The 19814-nt window shown below is 39.5% G+C and overlaps 1 protein-coding gene across 18 annotated transcripts in view; it reads right to left on the reverse strand.

The window, feature by feature from the left end:
- NCOA1 (nuclear receptor coactivator 1) overlaps window positions 1-19814 on the reverse strand; it is a 294599-nt gene that overhangs the window by 55671 nt on the left and 219114 nt on the right. For all 18 annotated transcript variants that reach the window (XM_034421269.3, XM_034421265.3, XM_087883325.1 and 15 more), the window contains one exon: window positions 1140-1234. In XM_034421269.3, the coding sequence (XP_034277160.2) occupies window positions 1140-1234 (95 nt within the window). The remainder of the gene's footprint in view (window positions 1-1139; window positions 1235-19814) is intronic.

Raw genomic sequence — 19814 nt, forward strand, 5'->3', positions numbered from 1 at the left:
GTATATGAAAGCAGGAATTTCTAGGTTAGCGATTGTTACATATTATGCCCCAGGAAATGGGGAAAATGAAAGAAGCAGAGACAATTTTTTTTGGGGGGGGGGGGAAACTATGCAATGTTCTGAATGAACACAACACAGGAAAAGGATTATTCAACCAAGTGACATGAATGGATGAGAGAAATGAGACCAGAAATATAGAAAAAAAAATATTAGGACATTTAGAGATCAAGAATGATTGAGAATGGTGACAGGAGACAACCTGATTTGAAAGAGCTCTCTTTGTTATGAAGCCAAATCTTTTCTTTATATGTAAAAGAGATTAAAAACCACAATTGTTTTATTGTTTATGAAAAAACTTTGGAAGCATGAGTGAAAGCCATAAGATTGAGAGAGGCGCTAAATGTGGGACAGAATAGGAAAAAAAAAAAAGAACTGTAGGAAAAGAAAGTAGAAATCCTATGAGTCTTTGTGGCTTTTTCTCTCAGGGTGGCACAGGAATGTTAGTAGTGGTAGCTTTGGAGACAGGCAGAAAGAAATCCCCCAGGAAAGATTGACTGACCAGCTGGAATGGGTTGGGCATCAGACAAGAGTCTGATGATTGGTTCCAGAATTGGAGAAGTTGCTACAGAGTTCCTATAAGGAGTCATGGATAGGATGGCAGCTTTACTAATATTGCTAATCAGAAGAAACATAATTGGTTGCAATGGGAACTGGGTGCTACAGTCATGTAGTGCTACATGAAATAGAGAAGTGAATAACCAATGCAAAAGAAATACTTTAAGGTGATAATAGGTACAGAATGAATGTGGATTAAAAATCTGTTTGTGACCACTGGGTTAAGTGGATGCTGCAACGGTCATAAGGGTGAAAAAACGGTCATATGTCACTTTTTTCAGTGCTGTTGTAATTTCAACCAGCCACTAAATGAATGATTGCAAGTTGAGGACTACAGTACCTATAATCCATTTACCCAACATCTTTCTTTTAGTCTAATTAGTAATTAGTCCCAACACAAAAGTTCCACAATTTCTTATGCTAATATCCTTTCTACTTTCCAACAAAATTTAACGGAAAACTCTATGTTTAAAAAGTTGCATTAGAAATACTACGTGGAGCAGCTGTTTTTCTTAAGCACATACCTCAAGAAGAAGAGGCCCAAGGGATTCCTTTTCAATCACTCCTTGGCTGCTGGATGAGATATCAGACTTCTGGACATCATCATCAGCTGTTTTTTCTACAATGTAGAAAAATACACTTTTGAGACAAAGAGAATTTACTTTCATTTTTGAGTACAACTTAGCCGTTCCAGAAAAAGTCTGTAGAGAAAGCATAACAAATGTTTAAATCATGTTTGCCAATAAGGTCAGAGACTAGAAATATGCCAAGAAAAAAGAGGAAAAGAAACCAGAGGGGCACTGTCTAGGAAGGAGGGAAAAACAAGGGCATTCATTTAAAGTCAGAGACAGTCCTTGTTTAAAAAGAGAAATGGAAGATCCCTTTTCTTTGAATTACTGAAGCAGGGTCAGTAATTAGGAAACTCATAAAAATTGGTCCACAAATATGGAAAAGCAGGAGCCAGGAAGATCTTGGAACAACAGTTGGATTGACGATGTTCTCACAAAGAGCCAACTGTTGAGCTGCATGAAAGGGAATCCAGCATTATTTCATTCCAATGATTTTTGCTCATGCTGAGGATCTGATTGACCATTTAGTAGGAATGGAACTAATCTCCTCTACAGCATTCCCAGCCTTTTGAGCTGTGCTGAATTAACATTCCCATTATTCAATAGCCATGTGGCATGGCTGTTGGGAATTATAATCCAACCCATCTGGAGGGGGTCTCTGGTTGGATAATGTTCTTCTAAAGATAGCTTCCTTCTGCAGTATGTAATTTAGCTCAAAAGCAAGAACTCTCTGCAGGCAAATCACATGCTGTAGTTTCTTTCTTCTAGTGGCATATGATCAACTAACTTTCACAGACTAATCTGGGGAAATTATGCAAAGTGAAAAGAATACAGAGTTTCATCTGTAATTATGACATAGAAAGCCATCTGGATTGGGGATGGTTTTCAATGTTCTTCCAATTCTGTGATTCTGAGATCATAAAAAACACAACTATCTTAACTTTTGCTTTATTTTATGGAATGCTGTAAAAGCTGTGGAATAGACATGGGAAATGCAGTTGGGGTCTTGCATGAAACCTGTCCATGAGTCAGGAAAACAGTCTAAAATAATGTTGCATACTGTGAACATCTCTGTTTTCCTGCCAATTCCACTGAATTACTGTTCAGAATTATTGCCGTGATTTTCCATTCTGAATCTTTAATTGGGATATGGAACCTTTCTTCAAATTTAGCAAAATAGCTTCAAGCTGCACTTTCAGTTCTCTTATTCAAAACAGTCAGTTGGTAGAATAAAACACTACTACCTTCTCCACTGTGTCTAAAAATTATTCCCAACCCTCAATTTCAAGAATGTAGTGTGGGCATTCAATGTGTATTTTATGAAGCAAAATTATTATAACATTCAAAAACAATGTAACTCCATCCTCCAAACTAAATCTTTATTTAATATATAGTTTCTCACATCAGATTTTGGGACTGAATTGATAATTTAACAAGAAATTCAGGAAATTCCACAATATGAAGTACCCCTTGAAATTCTAGTCTGGAGATCTGGGAGACCCAGGAAGGATATTCTTTTATTTGAATGTGTAGGGGGGGGGGGTCAACCAATTTTCCAAAGCACCAGAAGGCAAAACAAGAAACAATGGATGGAAAGTAATCAAGAGAGAAGCAATTTAGAAATTTCCTCACAATGACAGCAACCAACGAGTGAAAAGGCTTGCCTTCAGGGGTTGTGGGTGCTCCATCACTGGAGGCTTTTAAGAAGAGACTGGACAGCCACTTGTCTGGAATGGTATAGGATCTCCTGCTTCAGCAGGGGTCGGACTAGAAGACCTCTAAGGTCCCTTCAACTCTGATGAAAATGATGGTATTATTTCCACAGGGAAGACCTCCTTCCCACTGGAACTTGTTTTCTCAGACTGTAAGCAGTCAATACTTTTTGGATAACAATGAAGTGAAACGATGGTGAAACATGAAATTAAATGCATGTCTCCAATAGGTTTATGGTAATCATGCTATTTTTTAAATAAAAAAACAAAAACAAATCCAATGTACTGCCACAAAATGAGAAAGGGGAAGAGAAAATAATTTTAAAGAAAGAGCAGCAAAACGTTGCTTAACCTTGACAGTAATTTTCAACAGATCCAACCTTCCAAGGGGATGCCGCAAATGAAGGCATTAGTGTGTCAATAGTATTAACTGTGTATTTGCTGCTTTGCTTAAAAAGGGCAAGATGCAAAATCCAGGAGTCAGCTATAAAACAAGAGGAGCAGAAACTGATGGCACAAGCAGAAACCTGGAGGTGAATGGAATTAGGCCAGCATCAAGAGGGAGAATTCCAGGAAAGCGCTTGGAGTTTTTTTTTTTCTCTCCTGGACATTTTGAATTTTTAAAAAGTGATTTATACAAACTAAATAAGTTCTATAGCTAGATTTTGAGGCAGCCAGAAATCTATCTATTAAAACCTATTTCAAATCACAAAGATAGGATTAGAAGAGTGGTAGGTCTGCTTATAGTTTTGTTTCCCTGTAGTAAGGTATGGCTTGAAAGTTGGAGCATAAGGAAGGCTGAGTGCCGAATAATTGATTGATGCTTTCAAAGTGGGGTGCTGGAGAAGACTCTTGAGAGTCCCTTGGACTGCAAGGAGATAAAATTAGTCAAATCCTAAAGGAAATCAACCCTGACTGTTCTTTGGAAGGACAGATACTGAAGATGAAATTCAAATACTTTGGCCATCTAATAAGTAGAGAAGCCTCATTGAAAAAGACCCTGATGTCAGGAAAAGCTGAAGGCAAAAGGAGAAGAAGATGGCAGAGGATGAGATGGTTAGATAGCGTCACTGATGCAATGAACATGAATTTGGGCAAATTCCTGGAGACCATGGAGAACACAGAGGCCTGGTGTGCTATGATCCATGGGATTGTGAAGATTCACACACGACTTAGTGACTGAACAAAAAAACCATGAGTTTTGCAATAAATTTAAACTACAGAACTCTCCATTCTCTCCTTAGTAGTTCCTTTTATTAATCTTGGGTCCAAAATTTAATCAAGTTTCTACTTCTCAAACTGCAGCTTTTCCATAATGCAAAATAATAACTTGGGAGTTCCTGATTAAGGTGCAAACATTTCCCAACCTTCTCTTCTAAAAGACCTCCTTCATTTCACATAGACCAACCAACTATTCAATCTCATTTTATTCAACTTTTCAGGTTGCATGAATCAAGTTATACTATAAGAAGTTTGTTATATGCAAAAAAGTAATGAGCCAACATTGTATAACATTACTACATCTTGTCATGAAAAACTAGGATTGTGCCTCTAAAAATCTGCAATCCCTAAAATTTGTAAAAGTTATCTGACTACTCTTTGAATCTGACAATAATCATTCAAAGGAATATTTCAGTGTCCAATTATCCCTTCTCTCTTTCCATAAACTAACTCCGTTGTCTCAAAAATATTTGCACATTTTCTGTGCCATCTCTCATAATGGAGAGTGGGCAGGAGACACACACAAAAGCTGTAAATAGCAAACTATACAGTTGAAGACAGGCAGCAGACATTCAAGTGATTGCGCATGATGAAGTTGGGATTAACAAGAGGGCAGAAACCAGAAAAGCAGTTCATTTAGTAAAACAAAGGCATAATACTAGTAAAAGGTTGGAAGTCAGGAAAGCAGTCTACAAAGTTAAGTGTCAGACGACTGGAAAAAGAACAAATAGTCATGCAAAGATGCTGCTTCTGCACTGATCCATAGCAAATGGAGTTTTTAAATAAACCAGCTAGAAATACATCCACACCCAGTCTAGAAAACTCTTTTATTACTTAATCTACTTTTCTGACGAGCACTGTTTCTTATTCAGAGTTTGCTGAGTAGCCATCAACTTCAATGCACTTAACACCAGTAAACTATTCCAAGGAACCCCAACTTCTCTTTATAAGGGAGCAAAAGAAATGGCATCCTCCAAGCATGGCTACTGTTGGCTGAGGAGCCATAGTTCCTTGTGCTTGAATTAATGTCCATTGGTTCCAATTATTCCCCTCCACCCCATGTTATGTTCCATGGTGTGAATATGATTTTCTGTAATGACTAAAGCTCATAAAGTTATGTTTAACCATCCAGTTTTTACATGCTACTACCACCCCCCTCCCAAAAAAACAAAAAAAAAACCCCAAAAAAGCTTTCATTGAGACTAATAGGCAATAATTTTCTACATGAGTAAAAGAATTTCCAGGGAGATTTCCCCCAAAGTATATGTGGCAATTATATTTTTAAAAATGCTTCATGGGCCCACTGAAAGTTCTTCTGTTATTTAATTGTATGTGAGAGGGAGGATATTCAATTAATTTTCTAATGGGAAAGGGAATTGTCCTTGCATTCCCTGTGTGTTGTAACAATCCAAACACTCTCCTACATGAATTAAGATTATGGAAAAAAAACCCTTCCTTTGATATCTTTGTCCATTCTTGAGAATACCATGTCCTTGCATTGTTTCTTCTCTTTTTAAAGTTGCTTTATAAAAGAAGCTTAAACACTGATTTGTATAACCCTATTGTACATATATATGTTCATGCTTAAAGCCCTGTTCTGCTCATAGAAAAAAAAAACATTACAGATTAATTAGGCTGGGCTGTCATGCCAGAAAACAAACTGGCAAATACTTTCTTCCAATTCCAAGTCATGGAAAAATTATACTTACATGTGAATCTAAGCACAGAAGTTGGCAACTAATGTCAGTCTTAGGAAAAGAGAGAAATATTAGGTGCTGTGCTGCAGAGTCTATATGAAATTAAGATTCCATAGTATCTAATCTCATTATTAATTAATTTGGGTCATTTTTTACTTCAAGTGCAAAAACTGTAGAAGGTGTTAGGTGTTACATGCATGAGTAATCTTAGCACATATATAGAATACTTCAATCATTCAAGGTGATTCAAGGTAGACCAATATTATGATTTCCACTTGCAGGGAAAATATGCTGCATACTAATACTATTGTATCTAATAACTGCTGTACTGAGCTCAGAAAAGTCTACTGACAACCTGTTGCTTAGAAAAGGCTTAAGGTAGGGCAGCCCATTTGGTCAAATCTTTTTCACAATCAGCAGATTCTATAAACCTGTTCATAGAATCTAACCAGTGGTGGGTTCCTCCTGGTTCGGTCCGATTCGGCCGGTAGCGGTGACGATATGATGTCACCAAATCGGTTCTCCCCACCCCCCTCCCACCCACCCCCACGTTATTCTTACCTTTTATTTGGTCCCACCCCCAATCTATTGCTGCCTCCTGAGTTCCAGCTGATGACTAGAGGGAAAAAAACTGTTTAAATTCTTGCCGCGGGGCTTCAAAGGGCTGTCCTACAGCTGATCAGTGTTAAAAGCAACCAAATGAGTCGGGTCGTAAGTGCGAGGACTGGTCATAAGTGCGAGGACCTTCCAGAAATGACTCTGACCAGCTAGCCATGCCCACCTAGTCACATGACCTCCAAGCCACACCCACAAAATAAGCCACGCCCACAGAACCGGTAGTAAAAAAATTTAGAACCCACCCCTGAATCTAACCCAAAAGAATCTCCATAGATATTCATACTTAGCTACTCATCACAGAGAAAACCAGCCTGTAATTGTTCTCTTCCAAAGGTTGATTTTTTCCCCCCCACGAATAGAATGGTCTATCAAATCCCTTAAATCTTGCTTGAAGTGGTACAGTCCAGATACATGTTTATTAACTTTTCTGCTGTTCTGGGAGGCAGAGCAATAACAGAAAAAAACCTAGCTGGAAGCTTCTAATACTCCGGGCAATCTTGGGAAGCAGCCAAACATGGATAGAATTTTCAAGTGCATGTTTTAAATCAACAGATAGGAAATAAGAGAAAATGTTAAGAAATGTAAAACAATAAAATGCAGCTGACCATTTGAAACAGACCTTGTAGGCATGAGATTCCATATGTTCTAACAGCAACATACCTCCACCATATCACCACCTCCCTGCCTATCTCTTCATTCAGAGAATGGCCCTAGTCCAGTACAGACTCTTACCTAAGCAGCTACGAAGGCAATAGAACACAACTGAATGCCTCTCCATCATTGCAAAGCTTTAATTTTAACTACCTAAAATATAATGTAACAGTCTGTGATGTGTTCAGATGATCGAGACCTTGACACTACTGTGATAGTCATTAGCAGCTAATAAAGAATCAGTGTAGCATAACACCTAGGAAAGAACAATTGCCAGAAAGACAACTATCCTCAGTGGCCAAAGGAATAAATTGAGATATGTTTTTATTCCATAACATAGTTCTCACAAACATAAGGTGAAGTAGCCACCTGCTTTGAGATTAGATAACTACAGGGAGGAAGGATTTACAGGTATATTTAGTGTACATTTTGCTAGTGGGCTGAGGTAGGGTAGATGACATTAGTTGCCATGTGGAAATTATTGTACTATCAAACGGCCTGCAACAGTGGTGGGTTTCAAAATTTTTTACTACTGGTTCTGTGTGTGTGTGGCTTGGTGGGTGTGGCATGGCTTGGTGGGCATGGCAGGGGAAGGATACTGTAAAATCTCCATTCCCACCCCACTCCAGGGGAAGGATACTGCAAAATCCCCATTCCTTCCCAATCAGCTGGGACTTGGGAGGTAGAGAATAGATGGGGGAGGGGTCAGTCACAATTTTTACTACCGGTTCTCCGAACTACTCAAAATTTCCACTACCGGTTCTCCAGAACTGGTCAGAACCTGCTGAAGCCCACCTCTGGCCAACAGGAAAAATCCCAATGAGCTATGTGTTTATAGTGTTTGCTAGACTTTTATTATTAAAGTGCCTATTTTATTTGTAAATCACTTGAATCTACTGTAACTTGAACAAAGGATATAAATAGTCCAAATAATGCAATACATCAGCATCATATTCATGTCTCTGTATCAGCATTTTCTACTATGGAGAAACAGGTGAATCCTCCCCCTCGCAGTTATACAATCTCAAGGCAGGTAGATTACTCCAGCTGCTGTGTATGAGAACTAGGCAACAGAATAAGAATTCATCATATTGGATGGTATGTATTCTGGTCCCTGAACCCAGGGCCGGATTTAGATGAAAAGAGGCCCTAGGCTATTCCACTCATGAGGCCCTTTCACCTCCCATTTTTAAGTTTTTATGTTTGTTTATTAGTCATATGCGTAGAATTTCTCCTTATTTTCGGTTCAGTGTTTTAGTGTTCACTGTTTTTAGAATAGTGTAATTTTAATTTTGCTAACAATTTGAATGTAGGCCCCTCTTGATCTTGAGGCCCTAGTCTGAAGCCTAGTTAGCCTATAGGAAAATCCGTCCCTGCCTGAACCTATTTTCTTTCTCTTGCTGTTATGCTGCTTCTTCTCCTCTTCTTTTCAAATCAAGTCCCACCAAAATATTCTAACTTTTAATAGATGTAACTTTCCTATCAGGGGTGGGTTCTACTTACCTCCGCTACTGGTTAGCAACAGGAGCGCATGTGCGCATGCACAGAAGCTTCAGAAGATTGTTCAAGATGATGTCTGGGTGGGTGGGTGGAGCCTCCCACCGCCATTACTACCAGTTCGCAAGAACCGGACTGAACCGGAAGCAACCCACCACTGTTTCCTATTCTACTCACAAATCCTAGGAGAAGTGGAGAATGTATTAAAGAAGCCTTGACTTTCAGTTACGATCCTAAGAGATTGTACTCAATTCTACTGCCAGGGCTCATGGACTGAAATGCACAAGCGGGCTTGATGTACCAGCAAATGACATACAGCTAAGGCCTCAGGGCAATTTTTTTTCCTTCTAGAAGGAAAAAAATGCCCGAGGCCTCTTAGCAGAAATTCTGTGCTTTTTATCGCATTGTCACCATTTGACATATTAGAGCTTCCATAAATCTGCCTCTGAGATGCCCTGCAGCTCTTGGACTTCCATAGGAAATGAGACAAAATATATGTGATGGTTCATTTGGTCAACAGGTAAAAACAGAGTTGCCTACATCTATATTTGTACTGAAGATTCTCCTTTATTCTTCATTTATTAGCAAATAGCGCCATAGCATTTTTGAATAAATGATTTTATGATCTTTAACTTCTGAAGTAATTTTTTTTTCTCATTCCACTGTCTTTTCTTCAGCCAAATATATTCTGCTTGTATTTCTTTGTATGATCTTTAAACAATGTTAGAACTGTTTTAAGGAACAGTCATTAGACAGGGCTAGGGCATGTTCCCCATGTTGTTCAGTAGCAGAGGCATGAGGTATTTTCTCCATGTTATTTCTAGTCCTTATCAACAAGAGGAGCTAAGAAAACTGACCCTTAGATGCAAAGACTGTACTGTGTCACAGAGGCTCTGGCTCTTCTCTGTGAAGACATTGCTTGAATTGATTGCTTGAATTGCTCGACATTGGCCATAAAATACTGAAAACATGATATGCTTAAAAAATTGAGTTCTTACAGGGATAAAGAGGTAGTCACATTTTTTTCATATTTTTCTGGGGGCCCTTTGTACTCCTGAGAGTTAGGGGATCCTCTGGACCAATGTCAGGGGAGTAGGAACAACTTCTAGTGGAAGGAAACTGTTTACAAAGTTTCGAGATCAAATGAATCCCCTGAAACAAGATATTCCATAAATTAGTAGCAGCTACAGAAGCAAAGCCTATTCCGAGCAGATATTCTTAAGCCATAAAGGTAAAGGTTCCCCTCGCACATATGTGTTAGTCGTTCCCGATTCTAGGGGGCGGTGCTAATCTCCATTTCAAAGCCAAAGACATCTCTGTGGTCCTGTGGCCAGCATGACTAAATGCCAAAGGCGCACGGAACACTGTTACCTTCCCACCAAAGGTGGTCCCTATTTTTCTACTTGCATTTTTTATGTGCTTCCGAACTGCTAGGTTGGCAGAAGCGGGGACAAGTAACGGGAGCTCACCCTGTTACATGGCACTAGGGATTCAAACCGCTGAACTGCCGACCTTTCAATCAACAAGCTCAGCGTCTTAGCCACTGAGCCACTGCGTCTCTATATCTTAAGCCATAATAGGCACAAAATATACCCTCAACTGAATTTGTAGGATTATTTACACTGTATGAGATGAGATGGAAGGAATTTATCTTGTGCAACATATTCCTCCTATTGGAGAGATAATGACAAGACCCTATATCACACAGGGTCTAACACTGTTTTACTGTTTTACTGACTAATGATTCTATGATAGATCAAAGGATTCACATTCCCCCCCCCCTTACACTTTCCCCATTAAACTGGAAGCTCAGAGTCCAGTGTTCTGTGTATCTCAGAACAGCACTTGTAGACTTTAAATATAATCCTCAGCACAATATTTTGCAAGAGAATAGCCAGAGACAGTTGCTTTTATATATTACATTATTAAGTATTATGTTTGGAATTCAAGCAACTGTTCATACTGCACAAGTCTCTTATGAAGCTAAAAAGGCTGGGCATATGAACGGTTACAGAAAAAAATTATGTAGCATTGGCCAAATGTAAACTAGAGCGCACTGGCTGCCTACTGATATATTACTTCTAAAGAAATGTGGTTCTAACTGAATTCCCCCTTTTTTTGATGTCATTTTTCTCTAGTTGGGTAGTTCTCCACTTCATCAAAACCCAGTCCTGAAAAAGCTTTTCCAGTTGTGCCCTCAACGACACATAAAATTGCCCTAATCTTGAGAGACATAACAATAAATCACAAGATATTATGCAGAAGGCTAACTGAGAGGCAGCACTAGCTTTAAATGTCATGGTCAAAGCACAAATGCTTTCATGTTCATGTCCTTTGATCCTTCCTCCATTGGTTGGTCACATATGACTAGAGTGTCATAATATGGCTTGAGTAAATTAGGTTTTTTCCCCTTTATAATGATTACTTTAGCCCTTCAACTTAAGGCCTCTAAGGGACATGAACTTGAAAGATCAAATTTTGATCCGGCCAGTCTACTGCATTCAAATTAACATAGTGGGTGTTAGCCAAAGAGTAGCTGGTTTTATTTCAAAGCTCAGTCACTTCAATGCTATCTGTTCTTTCATTATTGCTTCTGGTTCTGATAAGAGAACATTCAAGTCATATAAACATGCAATTCAACTGGTTTCCAAAGTTAAACCATTGACATCTCTGATTATTGTGTTTTCACTCTACTGGCCATAATCCCTATAATTTTTCTCTGTATAATCTGATATAGAAGAATTAAAACAATATGTTTGAGAATATATATGTATACATATGTATACACACACACACATATCCATATATACACACACACATGGAATACAATAGAAGAATCTTTTAATCTTTGTCCAACCCCTAGAAGGAAAAAAGGCAGCTGGTTCAGCTTTCTGTATATTATTTAAGCCCAAGGAATTTAGAAGAAAACCAGCAAAAGGCTATCTTATTTGACTTGAAATGAAAGAGATAGGCAATGGAAACTGTTGTGCTTAGTCTAATAAACTAGGAATTCTTCAGGAGTTACTGTTTAGTGCAACAATTTAGCTGTTCCGACTATCTCTTTGGTTTCCCTTTCTTGCTTCAGTCTCAACCCCTTTGCCTTTCTCCATATTAATTTTCCTTACAGTAGTTAAAAATCTAAGAAGATTCTTCACTTTAAAATTATATTTTTACAAATTAATGGTTTTTGTTTCAAGATTTTAAATAATCACTATACAATATTTAGTCTCTCCAGTTGTGAAAGTGTAAGATTCCCAACAAATCTGGGCATAATATAGCAAACAAAGTATAGAATTCTATTAACTTCTATTGAATTCAGTATTCCACTTATTTATTCATTCGATTTGTAACCATAACAAATTATTTGCAGCAGAGCTCTCCTCTGATTAATCTCTGAAAGCCTACTAATCTTGATGGCTGTATCCATCCCTCTACTTCCACATTCAAAGACAGGTCTTAATTACCATTTGTTATAGAACAACAGTGGAAGAGGGCTACTACTTCAAGCACATGAGCCTTCTAAATATACCTGTAGGAACATTCTGAGATGTTGATTGTAGGATTAGATGAGCTTTTGGCCTGAGCCAGTAGGATTCTTGCTATTATATTCTTTGCCATTTTACAGTATTTATTCTATTTCTTATAAATCCACTTCTCTCCCTCATTTTTGTAATTTACTCAGTTGAAGATTTGTTGAAGCATAATTCAGTGTGCCTGCTGCATCTCCCAAAAATACCACTCTAATCTTATGTTCGCTATGATACATATTCATATGCAAATCCATATACAAATATGGACGAGAAAACATAGTAACAGAGATCAAAGTGTTCTGCCCCAGCTCCGGATTCCCAAGGATTGTGACACACACCAACGGTCCTTATCAAAGTTATAATGTACCAAGAATAAACAAAGTCGGGCAAAGGTTGGCAACCAGCCCAGAAAAAAAAGATACGATAAGACACTCACTCTCCAAAATGCTCTGTAATAATTACATGTTGTTTCCAGCAAGAAATTACTAACTGCGTGTGACTTAAATAGGCTAAGGGAGTGGCCAATTATCCTCAAACCTTACTCTCGAGGAGACCTCCTCCTCCTGAGTAGCCACTCCTGCCTTTTGGCAGCCCTGCGTGCTCAAGCATTGAGGAGAGGCTCCTCCACTTCGCTCTCTCCACTTGAAGGAGCCTCTGGAGGTTCTGAAGACCCTGGCTGAGACTCTGCCTCTGGCACCACATCCTCTTCAGTCTCCTCACTGTCCAACGCGAGCGCCGGCTGCACAGGCTGCTGGCGTGACCCCACACCAGCCTCCTCATCGTCAGGATCAGCCACGACCCATGCAGGCTGCTGGCGGTCCACAACACAAAGATGGAAGAAGAAAACAAGAGTGCTTCTTCTTATGTCCAAACTCAAGAAAAAAATAACAGAACTAACTAGGGGCAAATCTAACAGCATGGCCCCATTATTCTTCTCCATGTGAGAACTTCCCAGTCAAATAATACATTAAGAGAATTTCTATATATTCCCTGGAGATAGTACTGAACCATTTCTCAAGCAGGAACCAGCCCAGATGGTTGTTAAAGGCTTTCTTGAAAGATCTAGCATAAGATAATCCAAGGTAGGAATGAATGAAAGTCGAAAAACTCCTGGTTTAAATATAATTTAGCAATAAAGTCACTATTACGTCAATGCCCCCTATTTAATAGAATGATATTCTATCCGTTTATCTCATAGGGAAGTGCTGCATTGAAATGAATTACACAGAAGCATTGCTCAGCTGCTTTGATTCTTTTCAATAAATTCGCAAAAATCAGAAACTGTGTCTGAGTAACAATAGCTCTGGAATGCCATATTTTGTGCTCACAAATGGATTATATACTAGCCTAGTCTAATCATAAATCTGCAAAAACTGCACAGGCCTGGGAGGAAGAAAAAAGAGAGGTATTTACGTTGTTCATTTATAGTCTCCCCTTTGGCTTGTTCTATATTTAACTGTCAACTAGATTGAAACTGTCAGCAGAGGTATTAAAATTGTATTGACTTGCTTTAGACCAGGAAGGGCTATATAAAATAAGCACATGCAGAGAAAAGTGCCCAGTGTTGTTGCAAAGAAGCATTTTATGGCAATGAATGGAGTCTGTATCTGAAACCAATTCATGATAGAACCCAAATTCAAAGATGGAGACAGGGAGACTAGTTTTATAGATGAGAGCAGCAAGCCAACTCTACTGTATTAAAATAAAGAGGTGGAAGAATTTGTCAGCTCACTGGAATTCATGACTCAGAGAAAAATTTTTACAGCTCATTTACAGGGGACTTACAGTGCAGCAGGATGCTGGAAAAGCCTCTGATATAATCAGTGGGCTCCAGGTTGGTGGCCTGTGAGTTCATAAGTTAGAACACTCAGCAACATCTTAGCAAGCACCAATGTGGGGGCAAAGAACTTATGTGACCAAATGAAAGTAGTTCATGTAGAGACAATACCTTTTGTTCATCGATCTAAATGTGAGTGACTGAAAGAGAAAAGCAATAAAAGCCAGTAAGAAATATTCCTGCTACTGCCACGATCTGGTTTCCTGTAATGACCAAGCATAAATCCAAAGAGAGAAATAAAGAAGAGATAAGGGGACTCAGAAGAGGAAACTGTAACCCAGAGAGGCATTGGTTCTGGATCCTATTACACAGAACTTCAACTACTAAATGATCTTCTGAATCTGACAGACCTAAAACTGGAGCCTAAAAGGGGCTCAGTGAATCCTCAGCCCAGAGTAACCCCACTTTTCCATGGGACCTGTCCAGGGTTCTGAAGGATCAGTCAAACTTGTTCTTGAGAGTGGCCTCTACTTGGTGATGTTGTGCCCTTACTACCAGCTTCATGTCATTGCACTACTTGATTTCTCAGTACTTACTGAAAGGATAGATCGTCTTTTTAGGTCAGTGACACATTTGAAATTCTGAGGGCACGAAGTGGTGTACTCATACAATAGTTGCCATACACAAAACACTTTTTAGAAGAATGCGAACTAGTCCATCAGGATGTTCTATAATCCTACATGGTTTCTCTAGGTTACATAATAATTCCTACAGGTAAATATCATATATCAGCTCATGCTTTGCCACATAAGTTTACCCCTAAATTTATCACTGTTATTTTAAAAAATATATTTCAATACTGAGCGTCTGATTGTATCATGGGAGATGTCTGGGACAATGTCTACTCCTCCAAATCCTACATTTCTCAATTCTGTTTAGTTTTATTTTATTTGCTCAATTTCTATGGCTGCCCACCTCAGTCAGTGGCTCCTGTGAATCCATCTCACTCCAATCAACAAGGAAAATTTCTTGAAGTATTCTTAAATTCCAAATTCCTTCAAGATACATTCCATTCTCTCTAGAATGGAATGCTAAAACTAGCCATCCATTTGACTGGATGATTTAAAACTAGTAACATGATAAAGCATCCAGTTTGAGTATCTATTCATTTCCAAACCATTCCTCGAGTTGTAAGTCTATACTGTAACTTCTTTAAATATTCCCCTTCCTGTTACCTCCAGTGCTTGAAATCTTGCCAACTTCTGGACACTTTTAAAGAGGGATGAAAAACAATATGATGAGATTTCCCTTATTGGTTTTATCCAGAACATGAAACTGCTGAGTACTTTTTAAAGAGTGCATTGATTCGTACAATTTTTGATCTCCCTTAGACTAAAAGGATAGAGTGGAACTCCTTTAAAATTCAATATGGCTAAACTGATGAGATCAGCTTTAGGCTGACAACCAAGCTTTGGTGAGATCACCATCTAATTTTAGATATGACATAGTCTTTTGTGTTACTAAATGTTAGAATGAACATTTATTTCAAATCATTTATTTCATTTAAAATTAGGAAAAATTGACCGAATGAGCTGCTCAACAGTGAAATAGGCTGCATTGAAAGCAGTAGGTCTTCATTTGTAAGCAGAAGCTAGGACAGTGTTCTATTAAGATAGCAGTAATAGAGAATTTCTGACTGGGGGTTGTAATAAATTATTTTTGAAGTCTCTTCCAACTTGAGGTCAGAAGTCTAACAATCAAATCTATGCACAATGATTATGATTTTCTTTAAGAGATGGTCAGAAAAATGTTTGTGCAGTTTGAATTGTAAAGAACATTGGTGATGTGAGCCTTAAATTTTAACACAAATATAATTCTAGGCATTAAATAATGAGATAAATTGCATTGTTATTATTGAAAAACTTATGAATTAATATGCTGGAGAAGAGCCACAAGTTATAATTGACAAATGACCTTTGGAAACCTAGTACATTCTAGATGTGTTGGATTACAAATACTGTTATAATTAGAATTGTAAATCAACACATTTGAAGAGAATCAGGTGGGGAAAGTTGTGTTAGTACTTCATTTCTAAAACTAGCCAGCTAGGATGTTCTTATTCTTATTCCTATTCTTATGCAAAGCATGATGTTGTTGCAAGTAAACCAACTTTGCTATTGTGAACCTCTCATGATAAAAGAGACCTATATCTATTCTTTCTTTTATGTAAGTATTGTATCATCATTTTAGCAATTCTACCATGTATCACAAATCAATAAAGGAATAAGAGCTATATGAAACAAGAATGGGAAGAAGCTCCAATTGCTATATTCATACATTTAATGAACTGTGATCACTTTCCTTCACCAGGTCCTATTTTTTATTATATTGTACAAGAGAACTACAATATTTCTGCCTTTTCTTACAGTTAAGATACTCTACTTATCATGGCCCAGTTCTCAACTATGTCCTCATCTGAGAGGAATTTACCAGAATTGCATATAGCATTTTAATCAGATTACAGATGCATCCAATTTTGGAATGCAGTTTTCTTCACAATTTAATAATAAGATGGTTTTTGCTACAACGTCTCTTTTGTTTTCAGTGTTGGAAATGGAATAGGTTTACATGCTATGGTTCCCAAATCCATATCTCAAATGCAGAGACAGCCATTTCTACAAGGATGATGACCAAATGGTTCTTAATGCTTTCCACAGTCACCACTTTTTGCCCTAGAAATATACATTCTCCTTGCCATTTTCATCCTGGGACTTATTTTTAAGATGATATCTTCCTGTAGAAAATCTATGGAATCGCAAACCAGCCAATACAATATTATAAGCAAGTGTGCAGGGATTTGCAGGGGGACAATGGGCAAAATGGGAGTGCCAAGCATCCCACCCCCACAGCTTCATCTGTTTCCCCTATTTTCCATTTGAGGAAACTGCAGAACTTGAGATTCTGCAATTTGTTAAATACAACAGCTTGCTTGAACATCACACAATCTGTCCCACAATACAATATAGAAACAGGTAGCAATAACTTGAAACTCTTCATTCATTTGTATTACTATTACTATTATTACTATATTTTTACCTTGCCCTTTTTTATATATAACTCAAGGTGGCAAACATCCCCAGAGGTGGTATTCAGCAGGTTCTGACCAGTTTTGGAGAACTGGTAGCGGAAACTTTGAGTAGTTCAGAGAACCAGTAAATGCCACCTCTGACTGCCCCCCCCCATCTATTCTCTGTCTCCCGAGTCCCAGCTGATCAGGAGAAAATGGGGATTTTGTAGTAACCTTTCCCTGGAGTGGGGTGGGAATGGAGATTTTACAGTATCTTTTCCCTGCCACGCCCACCAAGCCACGCCCACAGAACCGGTAGTAAAAAAATTTGAATCCCACTATGAACATACCTAATCCTCCTGCCTCCTGCCCCCACAATGACTACCCTGTAAGGCAGGTTGGATTGAGACACAGTGACTGACCCAAAGCCACCTGACCAGTTTTCATGCCTAAGGGAGACCTAGAACTCAGAGTCTCCTGGTTTCTAGGCCAGCACTTTAACCATTACCCTAAACTGGCTCTCACTTGAAAGACAATTCAACTGAGCAGAATTTAATTTAATTTAATTTCCAATTTATATACTGCCCTTCTCCCTGAGGACTCAGGGCGGTGTACAGCCAAGATAAAAAACATAGAATACAAATATTAAAAAAAACATTTAAAAATATATATAAATTTTGGCCCGAAAGTTAAGAAATCACAAACTAATTAAAAGAATTTAAAAATTTCTTCTTAAGCCAACCCGGCTTGCTGGAAAAGATGGGTTTTAAGGGAACGACGGAAGGCATTGAGGTCATGGATTCTCCTTATCTCCAGGGGCAACTGATTCCAGAGGGTGGGAGCCCCCACCGAGAAGGCCCTCCCCCTGGGGGTCACCAGCCTACATTGTTTGGCAGATGGCACCCTGAGGAGGCCCTCTCTGTGGGAGCGCACGGGTCGATGGGAGGTCATCGGTAGCAGCAGGCGGTCTCGCAGATAGCTAGGCCCTATGCCATGGAGTTCTTTAAAGGTGATAACCAACACCTTGAAGCCCACCCGGAAGCCCACCGGGAGCCAATGCAGCTCGCGCAGGAGCGGTGTTACATGGGAGCGCCATGTTGCTCCCATCACTACCCGCGCTGCTGCATTCTGGACCAGCTGGAGCCTCCGGGTGCTCTTCAAGGGGAGCCCCATGTAGAGAGCATTGCAGTAGTCAAGGCGAGAGGTGACGAGGGCGTGAGTGACTGTGCACAAGGAATCCCGATCGAGAAAGGGCCGCAACTGACGAATCAGGAGAACCTGATAAAAGGTCCCCCTGGTAACAGCCGTCAGATGTTCCTCCAAAGACAGCTGCCTATCCAGGAGGACTCCCAGATTGCGAGCCCTTTCAGTGGGGGCCAAAGACTCACCCCCAATAGTCAGTGATGGAGTCAACTGACTATATCGGGATGCCGGGAGCCACAGCCACTCAGTCTTGGAAGGGTTGAGCCTGAGCCTGTTCCTCCCCATCCAGATCCGCACAGCCTCCAGGCACTGGGACATCACTTCAAGGGCATCGTTGGGGTGGCCTGGGGTGGAGATGTACAGCTGGGTGTCATCAGCGTACTGATGGTATCTCACCCCAAAGCCACGGATGATCTCACCCAGCGGCTTCACATAAATGTTGAACAGAAGGGGCGAGAGGACCGATCCCTGTGGCACTCCACAGATGAGAGGCCTCGAGGTCGACCTCTGCCCCCCTGCCAACACAAACTGCGACCGGTCGGAGAGAAAGGAGGAGAACCACCGCAACACAGTGCCTCCCACCCCCAACTCTTCCAGCCGGTGCAGCATGATACCATGGTCGATGGTATCAAAAGCCGCTGAGAGATCTAATAGGACCAGAAACAGAGGAGCAACCCCTGTCCCGAGCCCTCCAGAGATCATCCACCAACGCGACCAATGCCGTTTCCGTGCTGTGCCCAGACCTGAAACCCGACTGGAACGGATCTAGATAGGATGTTTCCTCCAGGAATTGCGGAAACTGTTGCGCTACCACACTCTCAACAACCTTCGCAATGAAGCGAAGGTTGGAGACAGGATGATAGTTAGTCAATATTGCCGGATCCATGTTTAATTGTATATACATTATGGTTTTTGCAGACACTCTCTTTTTAGAAACAAAGGGTAAATTGGAGAAAACTAAGTAAAGCAACCTCACAAATGCAAAGTAAGGTTCCTGCAAGCAATATGCTTCTAGTACTTTAATCTCCAGCAGTCCACTGGCAGACAGAGGAGGAAAGAGGAATTTGGAGAAAAGCAAAGAAGAAAACCACCATAATTTAGAAATTGAGAACAATCTCCATCTAAAAACTTTGATCTGGGTTATAGCAATAGCACTTAGACTTATATACCGCTTCATAGTGCTTTTACAGCCCTCTCTAAGCAGTTTACAGAGTCAGCATATTGCCCCCAATGATCTGGGTCCTCATTTTACCCACCTTGGAAGGATGGAAGGCTGAGTCAACCTTGAGCTGGTGAGATCTGAACTGCTGAACTGCAGTTAGCAGTCAGCTGAAGTAGCCTGCAGTACTGCACTCTAACCACTAAGCGACCTCTGCTCGTTATAATTGGAATAAAAAAAGAAGCATCTTATGAATATTTTCAGAGCCATGTTAGGCTTTGAAAACTGGAAAATAAATATCTTTAGCTATTAAGTGTGCAAACATTTAGGCAGTTTGTGTCTTCCCATCATCTATGGCAGGTAGTTTAGATATTTGAAAATTTCACAAACTTTTCTGAAATTTTACCCTTGGGATGTGTTTACTATTTAAATCTAATAGATTTAAACTTTGTCAATAATCCCAGAAATGTAATTTTAAAAACTGTGGCTTGCTTTAAT

Source organism: Pantherophis guttatus, chromosome 1, assembly GCF_059756535.1.
Source record: "Pantherophis guttatus breed Tessera chromosome 1, ASM5975653v1, whole genome shotgun sequence".
NCBI classification, from domain to species: Eukaryota; Metazoa; Chordata; class Lepidosauria; order Squamata; family Colubridae; genus Pantherophis; species Pantherophis guttatus.